The sequence below is a fragment of the Coregonus lavaretus genome (assembly GCF_964263955.1).
Source record: "Coregonus lavaretus genome assembly, chromosome: 8".
NCBI classification, from domain to species: Eukaryota; Metazoa; Chordata; class Actinopteri; order Salmoniformes; family Salmonidae; genus Coregonus; species Coregonus lavaretus.
Window position 1 is genome coordinate 7,813,325 of NC_139995.1, and position 24,230 is coordinate 7,837,554.

Below are 24,230 nucleotides of genomic sequence, written 5' to 3' on the forward strand. Positions count from 1 at the left end.
GCCAATCAGTTGTGTTGTGACAAGGTAGGGGTGGTATACAGAAGATAGCCCTATTTGTTAAAAGACCAAGTCCATATTAAGGCAAGAACAGCTCAAATAAGCAAAGAGGAATGACAGTCCATCATTACTTTAAGACATGAAGGTCAGTCAATCCGGAAAATGTCAAGAACTTTGAAAGTTTCTTCAAGTGCAGTCGCAAAAACCATAAAGCGCTATGATGATGAAAACTGATGATGATGAAACAGGCTCTCATGAGGATCGCCACAGGAAAGGAAGACCAGAATTACCGCTGCTGCAGACGATAAGTTAATTAGAGTTAACTGCACCTCAGATTGCAGCCCAAATACATTTTTCACAAAGTTCAAGTAACAGACACATCTCAACATCAACTGTTCAGAGGAGACTGAGTGAATCAGGCCTTCATGGTCGAATTGCTGCAAAGAAACCACTACTAAAGGACACCAATAAGAAGAAGAGACTTGCTTTGGCCAAGAAACACGAGCAATGGACATTAGACCGGTGGAAATCTGTCCTTTGGTCTGATGTCCAAATTTTTGGTTCCAACTGCTGTGTCTTTGTGAGACGCAGAGTAGGTGAACAGAGAATCTCTGCATGTGTGCTTCCCACCATGAATCATGGAGGAAGAGGTGTGATGGTGTGGGGGTGCTTTGCTGGTGACACTGTATGTGATTTATTCAAAGCACACTTAACCAGCATGGCTACCACAGCATTCTGCAGCGATACGCCATCCCATCTGGTCTGCGCTTAGTGGGACTATCAGTTGTTTTTCAACAGGACAATGACCCAAAACACACCTCCAGGCTGTGTAAGGGCTATTTGACCAAGAAGGAGAGCGATGGAGTGCTGCATCAGATGAGCTGGCCTCCACAATCACCCGATCTCAACCCAATTAAGATGGTTTGGAATGAGTTGGACCGCAGAGTGAAGGAAAAGCAGCCAACAATTCCCACAGTAGCCCTGGGGTCACTGAAGCCAGGAGAGGTGTGAAGACTGATGAAACTCGAATCGATTAAATGTTACTGTGTGAATTAAATTGTCATGTTTGAATTGTTTCAAGAGTTCATAAAGAGCTATGAATTTTGATATGTTTCTTGTACTGTAAGTGCTATTTATTGTTACTGAGAAACTGTGTTGTTCTGTTCGTCGGACGGCGGATAGTTGAAAGAGGAGCAACACAGGGGTGTGCTCTTATCATACAGTGTTGAGGTGTGGTGATTAGATCCAATAATTTGTGTGTTGTTTTCATGCCTTCGTTTTAATGTTTTAGGCCATGAAAAGTGATGTTAATTAGATGATAGGAGATACTGGGAGTTGGCGTTCTTGGAAGAATTAAAGCTGGGTTAAAACTTTGATCATGGAGTCATTGGTTTACCAATCTCCTGATGTATGTTTGTATGTCATAGTGGTGAATTATTACATATTTTGTATTCTTTTTATCTTGAAGATTTCTGGTGTGTACCACTTGTTAATTGTATTCTTATTGTGTAACTGTAATACATCTGATTACTTTTAAATGGATATGAACCGTAGTCCATATTTCTGAGTAATATTGCTATAATTATTATTTGGTGAAATGTCTAATGGTAAATGTTATTCACAATACACAGCATATATGCTTGGTCTCTAACTGTGCATCTCTGAGCTAAGGTTAACTCAATAATTGTATGCTAAGACATCGATTACAAGATATTAGCTCCTTGTTCCTCAGCCTCTTAATAATTGCATAACGGTAAACCTAGACACATGCATCTTATAGTATTCCGAGTGGTGACGCAACCTTGGCTATACCCTCTGAATACGATTATTGGCCTATAGTGTTAACATGATAATGGAGTCAGATTGATAAATGTAGTTTATTATTATTCAACATAATTTCTATATAATAATGGATTTGAATTTCCACCAACTACAAAACCCAGCAGAGTTGCAGTTCTTGACAAAAACCAGTACGCTTGGCACTTTACCACCATACCCCGTTCAAAGGCACTTAAACATTTCGTTTTGCCCATTCACCCTCTGAATGGCACACACACACAATCCATGTCTCAATTGTCTCAATGCTTAAAAATCATTATTTAACCTGTCTCCTCCCCTTCATCTACACTGATTGAAGTGGATTAAACAAGTGACATCAATAAGGGATATTAGCTTTCACCTGGATTCACCTGGTCAGTCTATGTCATGGAAAGAGCAGGTGTTCATAATGTTTTGTACACTCAGTGTATATATACTTTTTCTACATTTTGTTACGTTACAGCCTTATTCTAAAATAGATTAAATGAAAACTGTCCTCATCAATTTACACACAATACCCCATAATGACAAAGCGAAAACAGGTTTTTATTACAAGTTAAAAACAGAAATACCTTATTTACATAAGTATTCAGAACCTTTGCTATGAAACTCGAAATTGTGTTTCCATTGATCATCCTTGAGATGTTTCTACAACTTTATTGGAGTCCACCTGTGATACATTTATTTGATTGGACATGATTTGGAAAGGCACACACCTGTCTATATAAGGTCCCACAGTTGACAGTGCATGTAAGTGCAAAGACCAAGCCATGAGATCGAAGGAATTGTCCGTAGATCCTGGGACAGGATTGTGTCGGGCACAGATCTGGGGAAGGGTACCAAAAAATGTCTGCAGCATTGAAGGTCCCCAAGAACACAGTGGCCTCCATCATTCTTAAATGGAAGAAGTTTGGAACCACCAAGACTCTTTCTAGAGCTGGCCGCCCGGCCAAACAGAGCAATCGGGGGAGAAGGGCCTTGGTCAAGGACACTCCCCATCCAACCTGACAGAGCTTGAGAGGCTCTGCAGAGAAGAATGGGAGAAAGTCCCCAAATACAGGTGTACCAAGCTTGTAGCCTCACACCCAAGAAGACTCAAGGCTGTAATCGCTGCCAAAGGTGCTTCAACAAAGTACTGAGTAAAGGGTCTGAATACTTATGTAAATGTAATATTTCAGTTTTATAGATTTGCAACAATTTCTAAAAACTTGTGTTTGCTTTGTCATTATGGGGTATTGTGTGTAGACTGATGAGGGGAAAAAACTATTTAATCAATTTTAGAATAAGGCTGTAACGTAACAAAATGTGGAACAAGTCAATGGGTCTGAATATTTTCAGAATGCACTGTATAGTGAGCTCCAAAAGTATTGGGACAGTGACAATTTTGTTGTTGTTTTGGCTCTGTACTCCAGCACTTTACATCAAGCTTTTGACTCTACAAACTTGTTGGATGCATTTGCTGTTTGTTTTGGTTGTGTTTCAGATTATTTTCTGCCCAATAGAAATGAATGGCAAATAATGTATTGTGACATTTTGGAGTCACTTTTATTGTAAATAAGAATAGAATATGTTTCTAAATACTTCTACGTTAATGTGGATGCTACCATGATTACGGATAGTTCTGAATGAATCATGAATAATGATGAGTGACAAAATTAGACACACAGATATCATACCCCCAAGACATGCTAACCTCTCACCATTACAATAACAGGGGAGGTTAGCATTTTGGGGGGGGGGGGGGGGGGGGGGGGGTAGGATATCTGTGCATCTGTAACTTTCTCACTCATCATTATTCTAAAGGTTATCTTCCTATTAACTTCCAGTGTAGTGATAGCAGCTTTATCACAATGCTACGTCATACCAGCTGCATTTATGCCTGCGTGAACGGCAAGAGCGCAGATACACATGAAAACATGAAATGACCCTGGGAATCGATAGAACATCGCTCAGAGATACCCAAAAACAATAAAACATTCAAAATGGGTGAATGTTAAGTGTACACTAAGTGTCCAGTAAGTCAACGTTGCAGTCATTCGCAGAGAACAGTCTGGTAACTTTTGTTGACTAATTGCATCCTTTCACTATCAACTTTGAGTTGCGTCTCAAATGGCACCCTATTCCCTATATAGTGTATTACTTTTGACTCGAGCCCATAAGGAACAGGTTGCCCATTGGTACGCACCCTATGCCAGATTCAGAGGCCCGGGCAGGGTGGCAGCCTGAGACATATTCAGATCAGCCAACCAACCACAATGATCACATGGATCAACCATGCATTCTCTGTAACTGCAGTCGATGAATGGTACATTAACTGTAGCTCCCTTTTTACAGGCAAATCACGATTTAGGCCTCTCAAATGCTTTAGTTGTTTGGATAGGGATAACGCAGCCTATTATTGGTGGTTTTAGAAATGACAATCTATACTGACTATATACCAATATGCTGATGCGCTTGTCTGCTCTATAATTTCCAGAGAATATCTCCTCATCCAAATAATATCATATCTAAGGCCACCTCATCATCCAGGTTCCTGTCTTCATGCCCATGTATTTGAATGGGTATCTTATACCAATGTTTCTGTCACCAGACAGTTCATCAAAGTATTCTGGAGTGAACAATAATTACATTTACATTTTACATTTTAGTCATTTAGCAGACGCTCTTATCCAGAGCGACTTACAGTTAGTGAGTGCATACATTGGCCCCCCGTGGGAATCGAACCCTGGCGTTGCAAACGCCATGCTCTACCAACTGAGCTACATCCCTGCCGGCCATTCCCTCCCCTACCCTGGACGACGCTGGGCCAATTGTGCGCCGCCCCATGGGTCTCCCGGTCGCGGCCGGCTACGACAGAGCCTGGATTCGAACCAGGATCTCTAGTGGCATAGCTACTCGGGAGGGGTGTTTTCTCTAGCAGATCTCTATCATATAGATTTTCACATATTGTAAGAAATATGAGAGCTTTAGAGATATTTTCAGTTTATATTTTCTGTACTATTGGTCATTTGGTAATCAACCCTTATCCTGTGTGCACTAATGGTCAATGCTCAGTGCTCTGTGAAAGTGTAGCTTTGGAAAACAATTGTCTTGATTCCAGGGTCTGAGATATCGCTCGTTCAAAGTGCACAACGTGTTTCATCTCCCCCGAACCCAGCGAACCAACTAAGAAAACAACTTTCCCCCACTTTTTCCTCTATTGAATCTTCCTTGTTATTCAAAGAAACCTCCTCAGTTAGTTTGACGATTTCAAATTGTTAGGTTCCAACTTGAAATATTGAAATATCCTTATTTATGTTACCATGTTAGAACTGGGTGTATGGAAATCTACTGAGTGCAGAAAGTTTACATTCTGTCAGAACATGTCATTGTTAAATCTCATGTATCCTATGGAGAGGAGAAGGGCAATGGTCTGGTTTCAGTCACAGATAAGGTAGGACAGCCGTGAATTAGGGAGGAGTGAGGAATTTGGGCAGAGGTCAGGTCAGATGAAGTGAGAAAGAACCATCACCATAAAGTCCTGCCTAGCAACAGAGATGTATTGGCTGTCCAGATGTGCAAGGAGACACCGCATAGAAGGAGGGTATAAATATATGTGCTTGTGTAAACTGTTTGACCCAGTGGGTGAATAAACTTGGTTTGAGCTTTGACTAGTTGTCCGTTAGTTTTTGACTCTGTTTGTCAGAACCTAACAAAACCTATCAAAGTCCCTGAGTTGATTTGGGTGGATTTGGTCATGCCATTCTGAACATTCACACTGTACATCTACCTAAGTCCATATGTAGCAGCTCATTGTAACTGGAATATATCATGATTTCCTTCTACACAAACTCCATGTGCTATTGGACATGTGTGTGTCGGGTATGTGAGGGGCCCGGTTGGTCAACACATGGAGAGCTTTACAGTCTCACTAGGAGAGCATACCTCATAGCTGGTGTGGAATTCAAATAGAGCAGGTCTGCTACACACATCTCATCTTGACTATGGACTTGACCCCAACTGATACTGGCTATGTACTGAACACAACACTGTCTGTCTGCAGTCTGTTGTGGTTGGGCACTATCAGTTGTAGATGAATTAATTCCATATTTGATATACAATGTGATATAAAATACAGTTAAGCAACATCATATTGATATGGTAGCTAGGTGTTCTGTATCTGTCCTGTTGGCTGTCTGTGTCTGAAAGCTGTCAGATTTTCGCTGTCTGTGGGTGATTTGTTAGAGCGAGAGGGATAACTGGGCCCCAAATCTGTTTTCTCCAGCCGGTGGCTTTTATTGTTTTTTCACTCACCTAGCGAGGAGTGTTTGTATGGAGATCAATGAGAAGAGCGTTGAATTTGAATTTTCTACATGTGGCTTATTTGATTGAATACGTGTTCCAAAATGCTTAGGTTGTTACAAGTGTACTGATATAAGTGGGACAGGTGACATCCCTGCAACTTTGAGAAAAAACACTTTATATCATTGGCTAGAATGGTCCCACCTGATCTTGCCTTCTCCAGACTGATTTATTTTCATTTTTAGAGCAGCCACTTGAGTATCTGGTCAATATAATGGATAATCTGTGATACACATTGACAACCTGCGATTTGCATGTACAGTTGAAGTTGGAAGTTTACATTCATCTTAGCCAAATACATTTAAACTCAGTTTTTCACAATTCCAGCCATTTAATCCTAGTAAAAATTCCCTGTCTTAGGTCAGTTACGATCACCACTTTATTTTAAGAATGTGAAATGTCAGAATAATAGTACAGAGAATGATTTAGTTCAGCTTTTATTTCTTTCATCACATTCCCAGTGGGTCAGAAGTTTACATTCACTCAATTAGTATTTGGTAGCATTGCCTTTAAATTGTTTAACTTGGGTCAAACGTTTCGGGTAGCCTTCCACAAGCTTCCCACAATAAATTGTGTGAATTTTGGCCCATTCCTCCTGACAGAGCTGGTGTAACTGAGTCAGGTTTGTAGGCCTCCTTGCTCGCACACACTTTTTCAGTTCTGCCCACACATTTCCTATAGGATTGAGGTCAGGGCTTTGTGATGGCCACTCCAATACCTTGACTTTGTTGTCCTTAAGCCATTTTGCCACAACTTTGGAAGTATGCTTGGGGTCATCGTCCTTTTGGAAGACCCATTTGTGACCAAGCTTTAACTTCCTGACTGATGTCTTGAGATGTTGCTTCAATATATCCACATAATTTTACTTCCTCATGATGCCATCTATTTTGTGAAGTGCACCAGTCCCTCCTGCAGCAAATCACCCCCACAGCATGATGCTGCCACCCCCGTGCTTCACGGTTGGGATGGTGTTCTTCGGCTTGCAAGGTACCCCCTTTTTCCTCCAAACCTAACGATGGTCATTATGGCCAAACAGTTCTATTTTTGTTTCATCAGACCAGAGGACATTTCTCCAAAAAGAACGATCTTTGTCCCCATGTGCAGTTGCAAACCGTAGTCTGGCTTTTTTATGGCAGTTTTGGAGCAGTGACTTCTTCCTTGCTGAGCGGCCTTTCAGGTTATGTCAATATAGGACTTGTTTTACTGTGGATATAGATAATTTTGTACCTGTTTCCTCCAGCATCTTCACAAGGTCCTTTGCTGTTGTTCTGGGATTGATTTGCACTTTTCGCACCAAAGTATGTTCATCTCTAGGAGACAGAACGCGTCTCCATCCTGAGTGGTATGATGGCTGCATGGTCCCATGGTGTTTATACTTGCGTACTATTGTTTGTACAGATGAACGTGGTACTTTCAGGTGTTTGGAAATTGCTCCCAAGAATGAACCAGACTTGTGGAGGTTTACTTTTTTTTTCTTGGCTTATTTCTTTTGATTTTCCCATGATGTCAAGCAAAGAGGCACTGAGTTTGAAGGTATGCCTTGAAATACATCCTCAGGTACACCTCCAATTGACACAAATGATGTCAATTAGCCTTTCAGAAGCTTCTAAAGCCATGACATCATTTTCTGGAATTTTCCAAGCTGTTTAAAGGCACAGTCAACTTAGTGTATGTAAACTTCTGACCCACTGGAATTGTGATACAGTGAATTATAAGTGAAATAATCTGTCTGTAAACAATTGTTGGAAAAATTACTTGTGTCATGCACAAAGTAGATGTCCTAACCGACTTGCCAAAACTACAGTTTGTTAACAAGATATTTGTGGAGTGGTTGAAAAACAGGTTTTAATGACTCCAACCTAAGTGTATGTAAACGTAAATGTAAATGTAACTTCTGACTTCAACTGTAGCTCTGTCTAAGAGCTGATTGTGGGAGATTCTCGTTTGGGCAAAAGACTGTCCTCCATTCTCTCTCCTCCATAACCCGGAAACCGATAAGTGGTCAAGGAGTGTCAATTAGTTAGTAGGCAAAAGGAAGTGTCCTCCCCTCCTCGATAGCCCAAAGATGTCAAAAATCTCAGCTTGTTACCCGTATAAAAGACACCTGTCCACAGAAGCAATCAATCAATCCGATTCCAAACTCTCCACCATGGCCAAGACCAAAGAGCTCTCCAAGGATGTCAGGGACAAGATTGTAGACCTACACAAGGCTGGAATGGGCTACAAGACCATCGCCAAGCAGCTTGGTGAGAAGGTGACAACAGTTGGTGCGATTACTCACAATAGGAAGAAACACAAAATAACTGTCAATCTCCCTTGGCCTGGGGCTCCATGCAAGATCTCACCTCGTGGAGTTGCAATGATCATGAGAACGGTGAGGAATCAGCCCAAAACTACACGGGAGGATCTTGTCAAATCTCAAGGCAGCTGGGACCATAGTCACCAAGAAAACAATTGGTAACACACTACGCCGTGAAGGACTGAAATCCTGCAGCGCCCGCAAGGTCCCCCTGCTCAAGAAAGTATTTGATACACTGTCGATTTTGCAGGTTTTCCTACTTACAAAGCATGTAGAGGTCTGTAATTTTTATCATAGGTACACTTCAACTGCAAGAGACGGAATCTAAAACAAAAATGCAGAAAATCACATTGTATGATTTTTAAGTAATTAATTTTAACATTTTATTGCATGACATAAGTATTTGATCACCTACCAACCAGTAAGAATTCCGGCTCTCACAGACCTGTTAGTTTTTCTTTAAGAAGCCCTCCTGTTCTCCACTCATTACCTGTATTAACTGCACCTGTTTGAACTCGTTACCTGTATAAAAGACACCTGTCCACACACTCAATCAAACAGACTCCAACCTCTCCACAATGGCCAAGACCAGAGAGCTGTGTAAGGACATCAGGGATAAAATTGTAGACCTGCACAAGGCTGGGATGGTCTACAGGACAATAGGCAAGCAGTTTTGTGAGAAGGCAACAACTGTTGGCGCAATTATTAGAAAATGGAAGAAGTTCAAGATGACGGTCAATCACCCTCGGTCTGGGGCTCCATGCAAGATCTCACCTCGTGGGGCATCAATGATCATGAGGAAGGTGAGGGATCAGCCCAGAACTACACGGCAGGACCTGGGCAATGACCTAAAGAGAGCTGGGACCACAGTCTCAAAGAAAACAATTAGTAACACACTATGCCGTCATGGATTAAAATCCTGCAGTGCATGCAAGGTCCCCCTGCTCAAGTGTCCAGGCCCGTCTGAAGTTTGCCAATGACCATCTGGATGATCAAGAGGAGGAATGGGAGAAGGTCATCTGGTCTGTTGAGACAAAAATAGAGCTTTTTGGTCTAAACTCCACTCGCCGTGTTTGGAGGAAGAAGAAGGATGAGTACAACCCCAAGAACACCATCCCAACCGTGAAGCATGGAGGTGGAAACATCATTCTTTGGGGATGCTTTTCTGCAAAGGGGACTTGACGACTGCACCGTATTGAGGGGAGGATGGATGGGGCCATGTATCGCGTGATCTTGGCCAACAACCTCCTTCCCTCAGTAAGAGCATTGAAGATGGGTTGTGGCTGGGTCTTCCAGCATGACAATGACCTGAAACACTCAGCCAGGGCAACTAAAGAGTGGCTCCGTAAGAAGCATCTCAAGGTCCTGGAGTGGCCTAGCCAGTCTCCAGACCTGAACCCAATAGAAAATCTTTGGAGGGAGCTGAAAGTCCGTATTGCCCAGCGACAGCCCCGAAACCTGAAGTATCTGGAGAAGGTCTGTATGGAGGAGTGGGCCAAAATCCCTGCTGCAGTGTGTGCAAACCTGGTCAAGACCTACAGGAAACGTATGATCTCTGTCATTGCAAACAAAGGTTTCTGTACCAAATATTAAGTTCTGCTTTTCTGATGTATCAAATACTTATGTCATGCAATAAAATGCAAATTAATTACTTAAAATTCATACAATGTGATTTTCTGGATTTTTGTTTTAGATTCCCTCTCACAGTTGAAGTTTACCTATGATAAAAATTACAGACCTCTACATGCTTTGTGAGTAGGAAAACCTGCAAAATCGGCAGAGTATCAAATACTTGTTCTCCCCACTGTACATGCCCGTCTGAAGTTTGCCAATGAACATCTGAATGATTCAGAGAACTGGGTGAAAGTGTTGTGGTCAGATGAGACCAAAATCGAGCTCTTTGGCATCAACTCAACTCGCCGTGTTTGGAGGAGGAGGAATGCTGCCTATGACCCCAAGAACATCATCCCCACCGTCAAACATGGAGGTGGAAACATTATGCTTTGGGGGGTGTTTTTCTGCTAAGGGGACAGGACAGCTTCACCTCAGCCAGGGCATTGAAAATGGGTCGTGGATGTGTATTCCAGCATGACAATGACCCAAAACACACGGCCAAGGCAACAAAGGAGTGGCTCAAGAAGAAGCACATTAAGGTCCTGGAGTGGCCTAGCCAGTCTCCAGACCTTAATCCCAGAGAAAATCTGTGGAGGGAGCTGAAGGTTCGAGTTGCCAAACGTCAGCCTCGAAACCTTAATGACTTGGAGAAGATCTGCAAAGAGGAGTGGGACAAAATCCCTCCTGAGATGTGTGCAAACCTGGGGGCCAACTACAAGAAACATCTGACCTCTGTGATTGCCAACAAGGGTTTTGCCACCAAGTACTAAGTAATGTTTTGCAGAGTGGTCAAATACTTATTTCCCTCATTGTACATGTGTATTAAAGTAGTAAAACGCTAAGTATTTGGTCCCATTTTCATAGCACGCAATGACTACATCAAGCTTGTGACTCTACAAATTTGTTGGATGCATTTGCTGTTTGTTTTGGTTGTGTTTCAGATTATTTTGTAAGCAACAGAAATTAATGGTAAATAATGTATTGTGTATTTCTTTGTCACTTTTATTGTAAATAAGAATAAAATATGTTTCAAACACTTTTACATTATTGTGGATGCTACTATGATTACGGATAATGTCACGACTTCCTCCAAAGCTGCCTCCTCTCCTGGTTCGGGCAGGCTTCGGCGTTCGTCGTCACCGGCCTTCTAGCCACTGGCGCTCCTCATCTCATCATTCCATTTGTTTTGTCTTGTTTATTACACACCCAGTTCATATCCCCTCATCAGTACTTGTATAAGTGTTCCCTCTGCCCCCTTGTCTTTGTGTGTGATTGTTTATTGTGAGGATAGTGAAGGTTGAGCTCCTTGGAATTTGTATTGCCGGGTTATTTTCCCAGTGTGCCTTGTTGGTTCCAGTGCGCAAAATAGGCATTGCTGCGTAACTCTGTTTTCCGGAATCAATCCTGTTATTCTGTGATTTACCCTCCTGCGCCTGACTCCTTCAAATCACCCATCATAGATAATCCTGAATGAATCGTGAAAAATGAGTGAGAAAGTTACAGACGCACAAATATCATACCCCCAAGACATGCTAACCTCTCACCATTACAATAACAGGAGAGGTTAGCATTTTTGGGGGGGGGGGTAGGATATTTGTGCAGCTGTAACTTTCTCACTTATCATTACTCACGATTCATTCAGGATTATACCTATTCATGGTAGCATCCACATTAATCTAGGAGTGTTTAGAAACGTATTCTATTCTTATTTACAATAAAAGTGACTCCAAAATGACACAATACATTATTTACAATTAATTTCTATATACCCTAAAATTAAAGCTGACAGCACGTTAACCTCATAGTCATTGTATCATTTCAAATCCAACGTACTGGAGTACAGAGCCAAAACAAAGAGAGAAAAAAAGTCACTGCCCCAATACTTGTGGAGCTCACTGTGAAATAGGCTGAGTAGCCTATTCAGGCAATCTGCAACAAAATAGCCTATACTGCACAATATCTAAAATGCCACTGCCAACACACAAACGAGACAAATGTTTGACCTACTGACCTTGGCAAAGAAAGCATGCAAACAGAGACAAAAGAAAAAAGAAAACTCAGCAAAGCACAATATTTCACATTTCTCTAACTCTTACTATTACCTCATGGGTATTTTCACCCTCAGGTAACGGTCAAAAGCGATGGCCAGCAGCCCGAGGATGGAACTCTGCGTGAGCACCAGCATGGTGCACGTGACCAGCAGGCAGCTGTAGAAGTGCATCTTGAACCCGATGTTGATGGTGATGGCCAGCGGGATGACCAGAGCCCCCACCGCAATGTCTGCCAGAGCCAGAGACACTATGAAACAGAAGGTGGTGTCTCGCAGCGAACGGTTGATCCGCACCGCCCAGACAACCATCACGTTTCCGATCACTGAAGTCACTGCGATGATCACCTCCATCCCGATGTAGATGGCTTGGGCGTACCACATCCTGCCGTTAGCTTGGTTGGTCCGGATCTCTGGTGCTGCTAGTATCTCAGAAAGACAGAGTGGAGAAGTCCTAGTATTCCTTTATGGAATTCGGAGAGCCCCTTGAACTCTTCTTTAGGCCTACGCATGGTGTTCTGTTGTTCGATCCATAGGAGGATATGTCTCTAGATATATCGAGCTAAGGTTGAATAGTCCTTTTGGAGCCTGTATTACTGGGCATAACGTGGACCTTGGTTTGGACACATCATGCATCCTGTGGTTTCAGTGAAAGACGCCCCCCTGGTGTCCCACTCCCCAAAAATGAGGAGGTACAATTTTGCCAGAGAAAGTGTAATTGAGTCACACTGGCCACATAGTTTCCCAATTCATCATTAGTAAGAATAGAAAATTGAAAAATAAAATATATGAGGCTGGTGTCATAAACGGAGAAAGCTGTCAAGGAATAAATAAATAAAATACGTTTAGGCTACGCATTTCCGCAATATTTAATCAGATTGATTATTCCCCCATTCTCCTCTCATTCGTTCGTTATTTTCCGGTTCTTTTTACAAAGGTGTTCCACGTAGAATCCAGTCTTCTTTGCCAAAACGTTTGTTTGCTCACAAGGCTCCAAAAGGCTACAGCCGCAACTGTCCCGAACTCAGACGCGGGCTGCTGACTGACGGTGCGATCAGCACCAACACAATCTCTAGCTATTGCGACGAGGGAAATGTCTTTGCCCGGCTCTCTGTACATTCTGTGAAGAGAGAGAGAGAGAGAGAGAGAGAGAGAGACAGAGAGAGAGAGAGAGAGAGAGAGAGAGAGAGAGAGAGAGAGAGAGAGAGAGAGAGAGAGAGAGAGAGAGAGAGAGAGAGAGAGAGAGAGAGAGAGAGAGAGAGAGAGTGGGCGGGCGGGCGGGCGGGCAGGCAGGCACATGGCGGATGAATGTGACGTGCGCATTCTCATGAAAAACAGAAAAGGCGCTGTTATTTGTTTATTACATTGATATCGTGTAGCCCTTTCCTGCAGTCAATGACCAGGTGTCTTTATTTTTTTAAACCCATAACCATGTGTGTGAGGTGTATACTTATGTTACAAAGTAGATTTGTTTAAGACTACCAATAATCACTCTGTGTGACCCTGATTTAGCCCACTGCAGTAAAAAGTTAATGTGAGCAGGTGAGAGATGGAGAAATGTTGAAGGCAATCAAGGCCTAGCCTATGCTTTTATATACTGGATGCCATTGTCAAGGTCATTGAAGTGTAAACGGCCATTTGGTGTTATTGTGAAATCCACCTTTTTTATGCTAGAAGGTTAGAATGACACAAAACGTAAAGAATAAACAATAACGTCATTGTCCTGTAAATGTAGCCTATGACTTAAGCACACCCATGTATGTAAATCAAATATCTGCTTCTAATGTAAATGTGTTGGTGGTTTCAGTCTTGGTTTCATCCACCCCATGGTTGTGGACAAAGCCATTTTCTAGGTTGATTGAGGGATCCAGGAAAGAGGGGAGGAGGCTTCCATACCAACAAATTATTTTTTCCCTTCCTGACAGAGGATCAAAGAGATAGATAAGACCGGGTGCAAACAGATGACACACAGACACAGCACCCTACAACAAAACCAAGCAAATGATTGAAACTGCAGCTTCACATTGTGTGTGTGTGTGCGCACGTGTGTGTGTGCATGTGCGTATTTGTGTGTGTGTGTGTGTGTGTGAAAGGTTAGAATAAATTACTTTTATAAGTGCATGCTCTCAAACAGTTGTCTTTACACCTCTAGCATCACTCACCAATGAACATAAAGCTCTCACGGATGGTCGAGTCAGGCTGACAACAAACATTTGAGAGCATGTTTTCATCTCCAGTGTCATCTCCAGGTCACTTGAGAGAGCTTGTGTGTGTCTGTCAGTGTGTGGGTCCTTAATTGCTCACAGAGGGCCAGTAGGCCTATGGTTTACATGCACAGCGTTCTGCGAGTATCAAAGGAAGCAGAAGAGACTGGAGGAACCTGTCACGATCGTCATAATGAGCGGACCAAGGCGCAGCGTGATATGAGTACATACTCTTTAATAGTGTACTAGCAACACGATACAAAATACAAAACAACAAAACGAAACGTGAAGTCCTCGGTCATGAACACAAACCAACACGGAACAAGATCCCACCAAACACAAGTGCACAACAGGCTGCCTAAGTATGGTTCCCAATCAGAGACAACAAGCAACAGCTGATTCTCGTTGCCTCTGATTGAGAACCACCCCAGCCAACATAGAAACACATAACCTAGAACAGAACATAGAAAACGAAACATAGACACTACACAAAGAAACTAACACCCTGGCTCAACATACAAGAGTCCCCAGAGCCAGGGCGTGACAGAACCAGCAGAGCAGGCACATAGATACTAGACTAGAGCATTCCCTGGGGTCTTATGGAATTTTTGGATAGAGAGGAAACTGAAGTTATCCTTTTTAGATAAAACTACACTAAATATATTAACGTCAACAAATAATTGATTAAAACACACTATTTTGTAATGAAGGTCTACAGTAGCCTCAACAGCACTCTGTAGGGTAGCATCATTGTGTAGCCGGAGGACAGCTAGTTTCTGTCCTCTTCTGGGTACATTGACTTCAATACAGAACCTAGGAGGCTCGTGGTTCTCATCCCCTTCCATGAGAGGAGGAGAGTGCGTAGATCAAATCAAATCAAATTAAATGTTATTTGCCACATGCGCCGAATACAACAGGTGTAGACATTACAGTGAAATGCTTACTTACAAGCCCTTAACCAACAACGCAGTTTTTAAGAAAAAAAGAATAAGAAAAAAGTGTTAAGTAAAAAATAGATAAGTAAAAAATAAATAATAATAATAATTAAAGAGCAGCAGTAAAATAACATAACAGTTGGGAGGCTATATACAGGTGGTACCGGTACAGAGTCAAAGTGCGAGGGCACCGGTTAGTCGAGGTAATTGAGGTAAAATGTACATGTGGGTAGAGTTAAAGTGACTATGCATAAATAATAAACAGAAAAAGGATGCAAGAAGGAATTATACAACAATCAAAGGGATCATGCTGTTTGTATGTGGCTGCTATGAAAGTGAACTGTGTTTGCGTGTGATCAGGGGTGTATTCATTCGGCCTATTCTGTTAAACAGAAGCAAACAGAATGAAATATGGATAAACATACCTGAATCTGTCCAATAGAAACTCTTGTTTGGAACAGTTGGACTAATGATCACACCCTAGATCAGCTAGATGCAGGCAAGAGTGTGCAAGGTGGTATTGAATGTGTAAATGTCTGTCACCTTGATTACTCAAATTTCTCTCGACCTGTGCACGTAGTAAACTTTATTTCATAGGCTAGGTTGTAGCAACCTCATGATGGGTAAAAGGAAAATTTGAGTATCATGTAGTAGCCTAAACCTACTGATGTTACATTGAGCTGGGTGAATGGAATATGAATGACAGTCATCCAATATGCTGTAATAGAAATAAGACCATGCTCAGAAATTTTTTTGCGTCCTCCCTCATCTTAAATGGCGCCGACCGCCACTGTTGTGTGTGTGTGGCCGGCACCTTTTACAGAACTTACCAGCTACTTTTCCTCTCCCACAGCCTCCCAAGGCCGTATACAATCTTACAGAACATCTTGATATTTACTGAGCTTGTCCTTGACTCCACCTTATTCACACTGTTTGTCTGCACACTTTATGCTCTTACTCACACAGGAAAACACATTGCAAAAACAACACAATGCTATAGAGCAGCCACAGAATTGTTTACAGGCAGAACAGTCATAGTGATAAGTAGTGTGTATGTATTGTGTTCAGAGGCCTGGCTAAATGTAAATATAAAATGCTGTTGCCATCATATAACATGGTATTACTCAGGCTATGACAAGAGGTGTAGTGGATGGTTGCCCAACAGTTTACCCACCTATTTGCATTGAAAGTATAGGGAGTGTTTCTGTTTTCACTGCGACCGGCAATCGGAGTTTACCCACCTATTTTCTTATCACTACATCACTGGCTATGACTCATCTGGCCAGACCAGGAATGGCAGAAGTACAGCGCTTCCTAACCACAATTTCCCTATTTACAAATTAAGAAAAAACAGATGATGTTATCCTCCTGAGGCAGATGAACTGGCCAATCAGCAGTCTACTCACATTCATATTTTTAATGACCAGTATACGCCCACACCATTCTGTTGTTGGGGTACGCCCATGCCATTCCAACACAGAAAAGCAGCTTTTTAACATACTTAAAAAATATATAAATGGAAAGAAAACGAATTCACTCATATTGTTGTTAATTAGAGGAAACACTGGAAAGTTACTTTAAGAGATAGCCTATATCATATTAAGGAGAGAGCATGTATGGACATAATTTGCTATTCAGACAAAGTTTAGTATGCCCATAAATGTGTGTTTTCACGTGTTTTCCGGATGTGTTTAATTTTCAAACCCATCGTATATATGCTTTAAACCATTATAGATCTGCAAACTGAAATGTTGGTGTTGTTGTCTTAATTGGAAGGCTGATTATGAGATGGTTGAGAGGGATCGGATTCTTCTGGAGGTTGTTGAGGCCTGATGATAGTTCAGGCCAGAGTAGCCTCTGCGCTGCCGAGTCCCCAACAAGTGGATGTTTCAGTTTTCAAGGGAAATAGAAAGAGAACTTCTGCTTTTGGACGTTAACAAGACGACACTCCATCTTAACTCCTCCTCCACATTTACTGGATTGGATGAACAGTACAGAAGAGAACATCCCCTGATGTTCTCGTCAAGACCAGTATGTAGGGGTTCTAGTTTCAGGCATTTATTTTACGCCTCCTACGTTAGGTTCGGCCAGAGAGAGAGAACGTTAAGTGAGAGAGACCCCATCGCCCCTCTCTGGCTGGTGGTGAATAGAAAGGATTGTTTGAACCCACTGTGAATTGGCGGTGCGAGCCTCTCATCACGTGCACACCCTGTTGGTGATGTGTTACATGGAAAGATGTGGGCTAATAGCCTCTGTAGCCTCACTGTATGTAAATATAACAGGTCTCAGACAGAGATAAATAATATCTGTAAGTTATGGCTCAAAAGTAGAGTTGCGGACAGATATATTGACACCTTTCCCTATCTTCAAATAATAAACAAATTTTGGTATATTAACCTTGTTACTGGATTGTCAACATTGCAGAACCAATTTTATTTTTGTAAACTTTTGTAAACTAATTATTGTGTTTATTTTTATAGGGGGTAGATCAGCTTTAATATTGCAGATAGATTGTGGCTTCTATATTGTCTGCATCATTTACAATCCACCATATATATTATTTAAAAATATATCCTTTCCTTCTTTATTATTGGACAAAATTATTGACACCCCGGAGCTGCAAAGCCTTAGGCCAAGATAACCGCCAACAAATTCTTGCAGCCATCATTGAGTATGTTTACATGCACATTAATAATTCGATATTAAACTGATTATGGCAGAAGGCCAAGTATGGCATTAGTCATGTAAACACCTTATTCTGCTTATCTTAATCGGCGTAATGTCATAATTGATGTAATTGATGCAACTTTTGAATTATAAATTAATGTAAACATCTTAATTAATGTTACAGTGGTGTGTTTGATCTGCGCATGTGCTAGCACCGGTAGCACAAGCCTCCCTCTTATGCATGAGTGAGTTCGGTGAGTTCGGAAAAACTGAATGTATGCAGCTTAGAAATAGTTTTCACATACAAACATTATATGTCCGAACTCAGAACTAATTAGTCTTCACAAAAATAACATGGTCACTGTGGTAGAACATTTATTTTGATCAGCGATTTTCTGCATCAAAAGTCCCATCAGGCAGCCAGATTTTTGATGAAGCACCCTCCCTACAATCAAAGATTTGGAAGCTTTGATAATGCTGTGGGGTTACTTTGCTGCCTCTGGTACTGGGGTCCTTGAATGATCATGAGGTGTTTTTTAGTCCAATGTTCAACGCAGAGTCTAAAAACTGGGTCTCCATTGAAGGTTGTGGGTCTTCCAGCAGGACAACGATCAAAAAGCCAAACACACATCATAAAGCACCCAGGAATGGTTAAGAAGTGAAACTGGACGGTTCTGGAGTGACCAGTGAAGAGTCCAGATCTGAATCACATCCAAAACCTATGGCGAAATCTGAAAACAGCAGTTGGTGGAGGGCACCCATCAAATATTGAAGACTTAGAGCAGTTTGCTTCTGAAAAGTGGGACAAATTGTCAGTTGAAAGGTGCAGCAAGCTCATTGATGGCTACAATAAGCATTTGTCTGCAGTTATCTTGGCAAAGGCTGTGCAACCAAGTACTAGCTCCGGGGTGCCAATAATTTTGTCCATGGCATTTGGCTTTATTTTCTAAATGAAAATTGTAAACTTAAGTTTACAAAAGTAAAATTGGTTCTGCAATGTGTGGTGATCAAATGTTTATTTTCAATTTCAAGTTATTTTAGAAGAAATAGGGAATTATTTAAGAAAAGTGCAAGGGTGCCAATATATTTGGCCGCAGCTGAATCATATCTTTGGCATCATCTAGGCCTCTTCAACTCCTTTTCTGTCTGTTCTTGATCACTACACTATTGCTACAATTATAGTTTTAGAAGGACTGAAGCCTCTGTGGTTCCCACAGTTGACTGTCATGTTTTGTCATGTCATTCTTAATCTTCGCTGTTAAATCACTCTTAATCTCACATTACTGGTATCGATGTAAACAACTTCCTAACTGACAGTGTATGTACGTGTGTGTGTGCATGTGTGGGAAGCTGGTATCGCTAAAAACAACTTCCTGACTGACAGTGTATGTGTAGGGTTAGTTGATTTAAGAGATAATGCCAGATAAGCCAGTGTTTGGAGGACATATTGGCACAAGTGTTGTTACTGGAAAACGACTTTGGGCGCACTAGAGCGCATTACATACATTCGCTCTGAGGTTTAAACTGCATTTTAAACTGGGTGGTTCAAGCCCTGAATGCTGATTGGCTGAGAGGCGTGGTATATCAGACCGTATACAACGGGTATGAAAAAGTATTTATTTTAACTGCTCTAATTAAGTTGGTAACCAGTTTATAATAGCAATAAGGCATCTCAGGGGTTTGTGGTATATTGCCAATATACCACGGCTAAGTGCTGTATCCAGTCACTCCGCGTTGCGTCGTGCGTAAGAACAGCCCTTAGCCGTGGTATATTGCCCATATACCACACCTCCTCGGGCCTTATTGCTTAATTATAATGTTGAATTTGCTTAATGAAAGCTCTATCAAGTGAAGTGTTGTTGCAATGCTCAGTTCTTGGGTCTAGATGGCTGCCTGAGTGGAAATTTGAAATGGAAGTTGTGGAACTCCCTCGTGTGGTTCTTTTATGGGGAAAAGTCCTCAATGAAACTGACATGAAATGTGGAAAATGATACATTTGTCTCTGTTGGCCATTGTAGTATCTGAACAGTTTATAATTTTGGCTGACGTTTGCAAATGGTGTGTTAGATGAACTTTACTTTGCCTTGCTGAAACATCTGGAAATCATTACTATAGGGGCCCCCTGAAACAGAGGAGACTTGAATATGTGGAAGCCAGGGATTGGTCTATTCAAAACACCCATATTATGTTACATAGGATAAATACCATGTTTGAACAAAGGACTGGGAGTATAATCATTTTTAGATTGGGTTAGTTGTTCTCCGGATTTCTGCAGAAATCTGTAAATTGACGCTGGAACCTTTGATATAATAAACCTTTATAATCAAGTACAGTGTCAGCGGATTCCTTGTCTACACAGCATATCAGCATCGTTGTCTCGACACCACACCATCAAGTAACCTATTCATTTATATGCCATTTTAGGCTACCATTTGATACAATAAATGTAACGGTTCTCTAAGACCGAACCCAGAAGCAGACCAGGACAAGGTGAGTTGAACGAAGGTGAATGTTTATTTACAGATTCAAAAGGATGCAGAATAATCCAGGAGACGGAGCGGGTGGCGGAGATGAGTAGGTGGAGGTGAAGTGGCAGATTAAATGATGGCACGGCAGGGGTTGGGTGAAGGTTCCGGGAGAATGACTGTAGACAGAAAAAAACGGAGGTAAGTACAAGGCAGGTCAACAAGGTGCAAAAACAACAAAACTAACGCTAGTACTCAGAGGCTGATACGCTGGCAAAACATACTGTTAATGGCTAACGATCCGGCAGGGAATGGATGTCAGGTCAGAGCTTAAGAAGGGGTGATGATCAGGACCAGGTGTGCCGAGGCTGATGAGAAGCAGGTGCGGGTAATCGAGAGATCACCCGCCTAGCAACATCGCCCGGCAACCGGACAGGATGCGTTCAGGAACCTTCGGGAAACAGGAGATACCGAGCAGAAACACGGCAACACAGGCAGGAACAGACTCAGGACGCAGGGTTCATGACAATAAATATGTTGAAATGACGATATCACTGGAGTCATTGCAAATCAATTTGTGCCACTTGTGTAGCCTACCTGGAGCTGGCAAACCAATTTAGTAAATATCCTATAACTTCAGTTTATTGTTGTTGTAGCCTTATGTTATTATGCAATTATTAATGGACATGTTTAGTTAATTAAATTGGAAGTTATCAAAGCATTATCGCAATTGCTGATCAGTAGTTAGAACGCATTAGATTGACTGTAACAGTAGTCAGATCAGTAGTCAGCATATTCAGATCATATACATATTATTAATATTTAATTCAGTGATTGAAATTATGACCCCATCCTCACTAGCCTATATTCCAGGAGGCTATTTGGAAACACAAGCATTTCTTACCTCAAAATCGCCTTGCTATTCATTTTGAATAAATGTGTCTGTTAATTTGAACTAAGCAAGCTGCTAAATCGTTCAGTTTACATCTTGCCTACATCTTGTCTAGGCTACTGTAGACTATCTGAAATGAGATATAGGCCTATCAGGGGCTATAGGCTACCTGCGTTTATCTAGGCAAATCATTGCAAAGTTGATTAGAATCATAAACCCAGATTTTAGTCTGTAACCTATGTCTAATGAAATTACAAATCAATCTCGCAAATGGGCCATTTAAAACGGTTTGTAGTCTTAACGTCTGGCACATAATAACAGCACAATTGCCAGAAAATAGCATACCATTCATTTTTTTATGTTCGTTCAAGTGTTTCTTGCTCAGAGATTTCGAGATCCTCTGTCCAACTTTCATCACTCAAACTCTCCTGTCTGATGTATCTATAGTTATGCACATGTGCAAAGGGGATTTATTTACAATTATAAACCTGGTTCGAGCCCTGAATGCTGATTGGCTGCAAGCCGTGGTATATCAGACCATATACCATAGGTATGACAAAAAATACTTTTTACTGTTCTAATTACTTTGGTAACCAGTTTACAATAGCAAAAGGCATCCAGGGGGTTGTGGTATATTGCCAATATACCACCCCTAACGGCTGAATCCAGGCACGTGTTGCGTCGTGCTTAAGAACAGCCCTTAGCCATGGTATATTGGCCATATACCATACCCCCTTGTGCCTTATTACTTAATCATAGCAGTCAAACAAGTTAAATCGACATCCATTGATGGAAAATTATCTGGCGAGTTTAATAAGGGTGAATTATCTTTTTTCTTGCGACATATTCAAATTCCTTTTATGTCATGTCATAGCTCGCAATAATTATTATTTTGACGAAATCCTAATTTTGCTTCTAACGTCATCATTACAAGTTATTACGATAGTCCTTCTTAATTGGCTTGATAACGTTATGGAAAAAGGGTTTATTGTATAAATATGGCAACTCCTCTCTTTCTGTGAAAAAAAAATTGGGCTAGTTTTCAGGCCTTTTGGGCGGGTTTTGAGTGGTCATTGGACTGGAAATTTTAGCGGACATGGAACTACAGCAAAGGGAAGTAAAAACTGTCACTATTGGACATAGACTTAATGTCATTCATATACCGAGATAGTAGCAGTGTGAACGGACAGTGACAGTGTGAAGTTGGCAACAATAACAATTAACCACAGTAGCAGACAGTGTAGCATTTGCAAATACAGCTATTCTGGAAACTCATGAGCTGGAACATATTGCTAGCTCTGACTAGAGAAGCAGATTACTAACTCCTTCTAGCTGAAGATCATTTGTTTGGTGACTGATATGAGCAAAGCAGACTTGTGATTTCACAGTGACTCTAAGATAAAACATGTTTAGCTCATTGGCGAAAGGAGTTCCATGAAAGGAGCTGAAAGGACATTGTCATTGAAGACAGTTTATTGAGTCGTTGGTTTATTTAGTTGAACAGGACTGAGTTGAAACAAAAACGTTATTATTTTATTTTATTGACAATTTCATTTACTTACTTTCAGGTTATCTGATAATCAAAGGTTGATTATCTACAAGGTCATGGATTGGATCACTGTTTGGATATTTCACCAACTAGTGTTGAACTATTTTTGTATTGGTTATTGAGGGTTACTGAGTGTGAGAAATACTTTGTTACGCCTTTTTGAATACTGTATGTGGTTTTGAGAAACTACTGTTTATTTTTGAGTCTTTAATGCTGATGGTTGGATAAATCATTCTACTACTCTTTATTATTTTAATTGAGTTTTATCAGTCTGAAGCTAAATCACAGTGATAGATGGTATACATTGACTATTGAGGCACCATAATGTTGCTCTTGACTAGCAAGACTCTCGACTCTATACCACTACTCCTAGTGGATGAACATTGTTTATGTGAGACATTCTATAATTCTAAATGGAGAATAGAAGAGACTGATACACTTTATGTGACTGGGTGGAATTAAACCAAATAATTCTAAACGTTTGTCTGGACTCATTGTGTGGATTGATTAATAGAGACCATACCATTGCACTCCTATATATGCTTGCATGTGTGTGTGCGTGCGCGTGTGTGCGTGTTTGGGAAGCTGTAGTACTGTTGACAGCAGAGGCAAAAAGCAGTAACTGCACAAACAGTGAAACTGAGAAAAATGGTTTTAAAGTTTATTTGTTGTCCAGCTAAATATGTTTTAGGTAGATAAGTGATGATGCACTAATGTATTTTCTATTATGAAGTATACTGAACACAAATGTAAATGCAACATGCAACAATTAAAATGATTTTACTGAGTTACAGTTCATACACGGAAATCAGTCAATTGAAATAAATAAATTAGGCCATAATCTATGGATTTCACATGAGTGGGCAGGGACGCAGCCATGGGTGGGCCTGGGAGGGCATAGGCCCACCCACTTGGGAGTCAGGCCCACCCACTGGGGAGCCAGGCCCAGCCAATCAAAATTAGTTTTTCCCCACAAAAGGGAAAGTATTCACCCCTCATGGCATTTTTCCTATTTTTTTGCCTTACAATCTGGAATTAAAATGGATTTTTTGGGGGGTTGTATCATTTGATTTACACAACATGCCTACCACTTTGAAGATGCAAAATATTTTTTCTAGTGAAACAAACAAGAAATAAAAAACTTGAGCGTGCATAACTATTCACTTTGGCCACTCTTCCGTAAAGCCCAGCTCTGTGGAGTGTACGGCTTAAAGTGGTCCTATGGATAGATACTCCAATCTCCGCTGTGGAGCTTTGCAGCTCCTTCAGGGATATCTTTGGTCTCTTTGTTGCCTCTCTGATTAATGCCCTCCTTGCCTGGTCCGTGAGTTTTGGTGGGTGGCCCTCTCTTGGCAGGTTTGTTGTGGTGCCATATTATTTCCAGATTTAATTGTGCTCCGTG

At 41.3% G+C, this 24,230-nt stretch overlaps 1 protein-coding gene across 1 annotated transcript in view; it reads right to left on the bottom strand.

Annotated features, from left to right (window-relative positions):
* LOC311134194 (adenosine receptor A1-like) overlaps window positions 1-12,713 on the bottom strand; it is a 28,230-nt gene extending 15,517 nt beyond the window's left edge. The window contains exon 1 of the mRNA XM_084167805.1: window positions 12,172-12,713. Within this exon, the coding sequence (XP_084023931.1) occupies window positions 12,172-12,500 (329 nt within the window). The 5' untranslated portion in view covers window positions 12,501-12,713. The remainder of the gene's footprint in view (window positions 1-12,171) is intronic.
* Window positions 12,714-24,230: the final 11,517 nt, after the last annotated feature.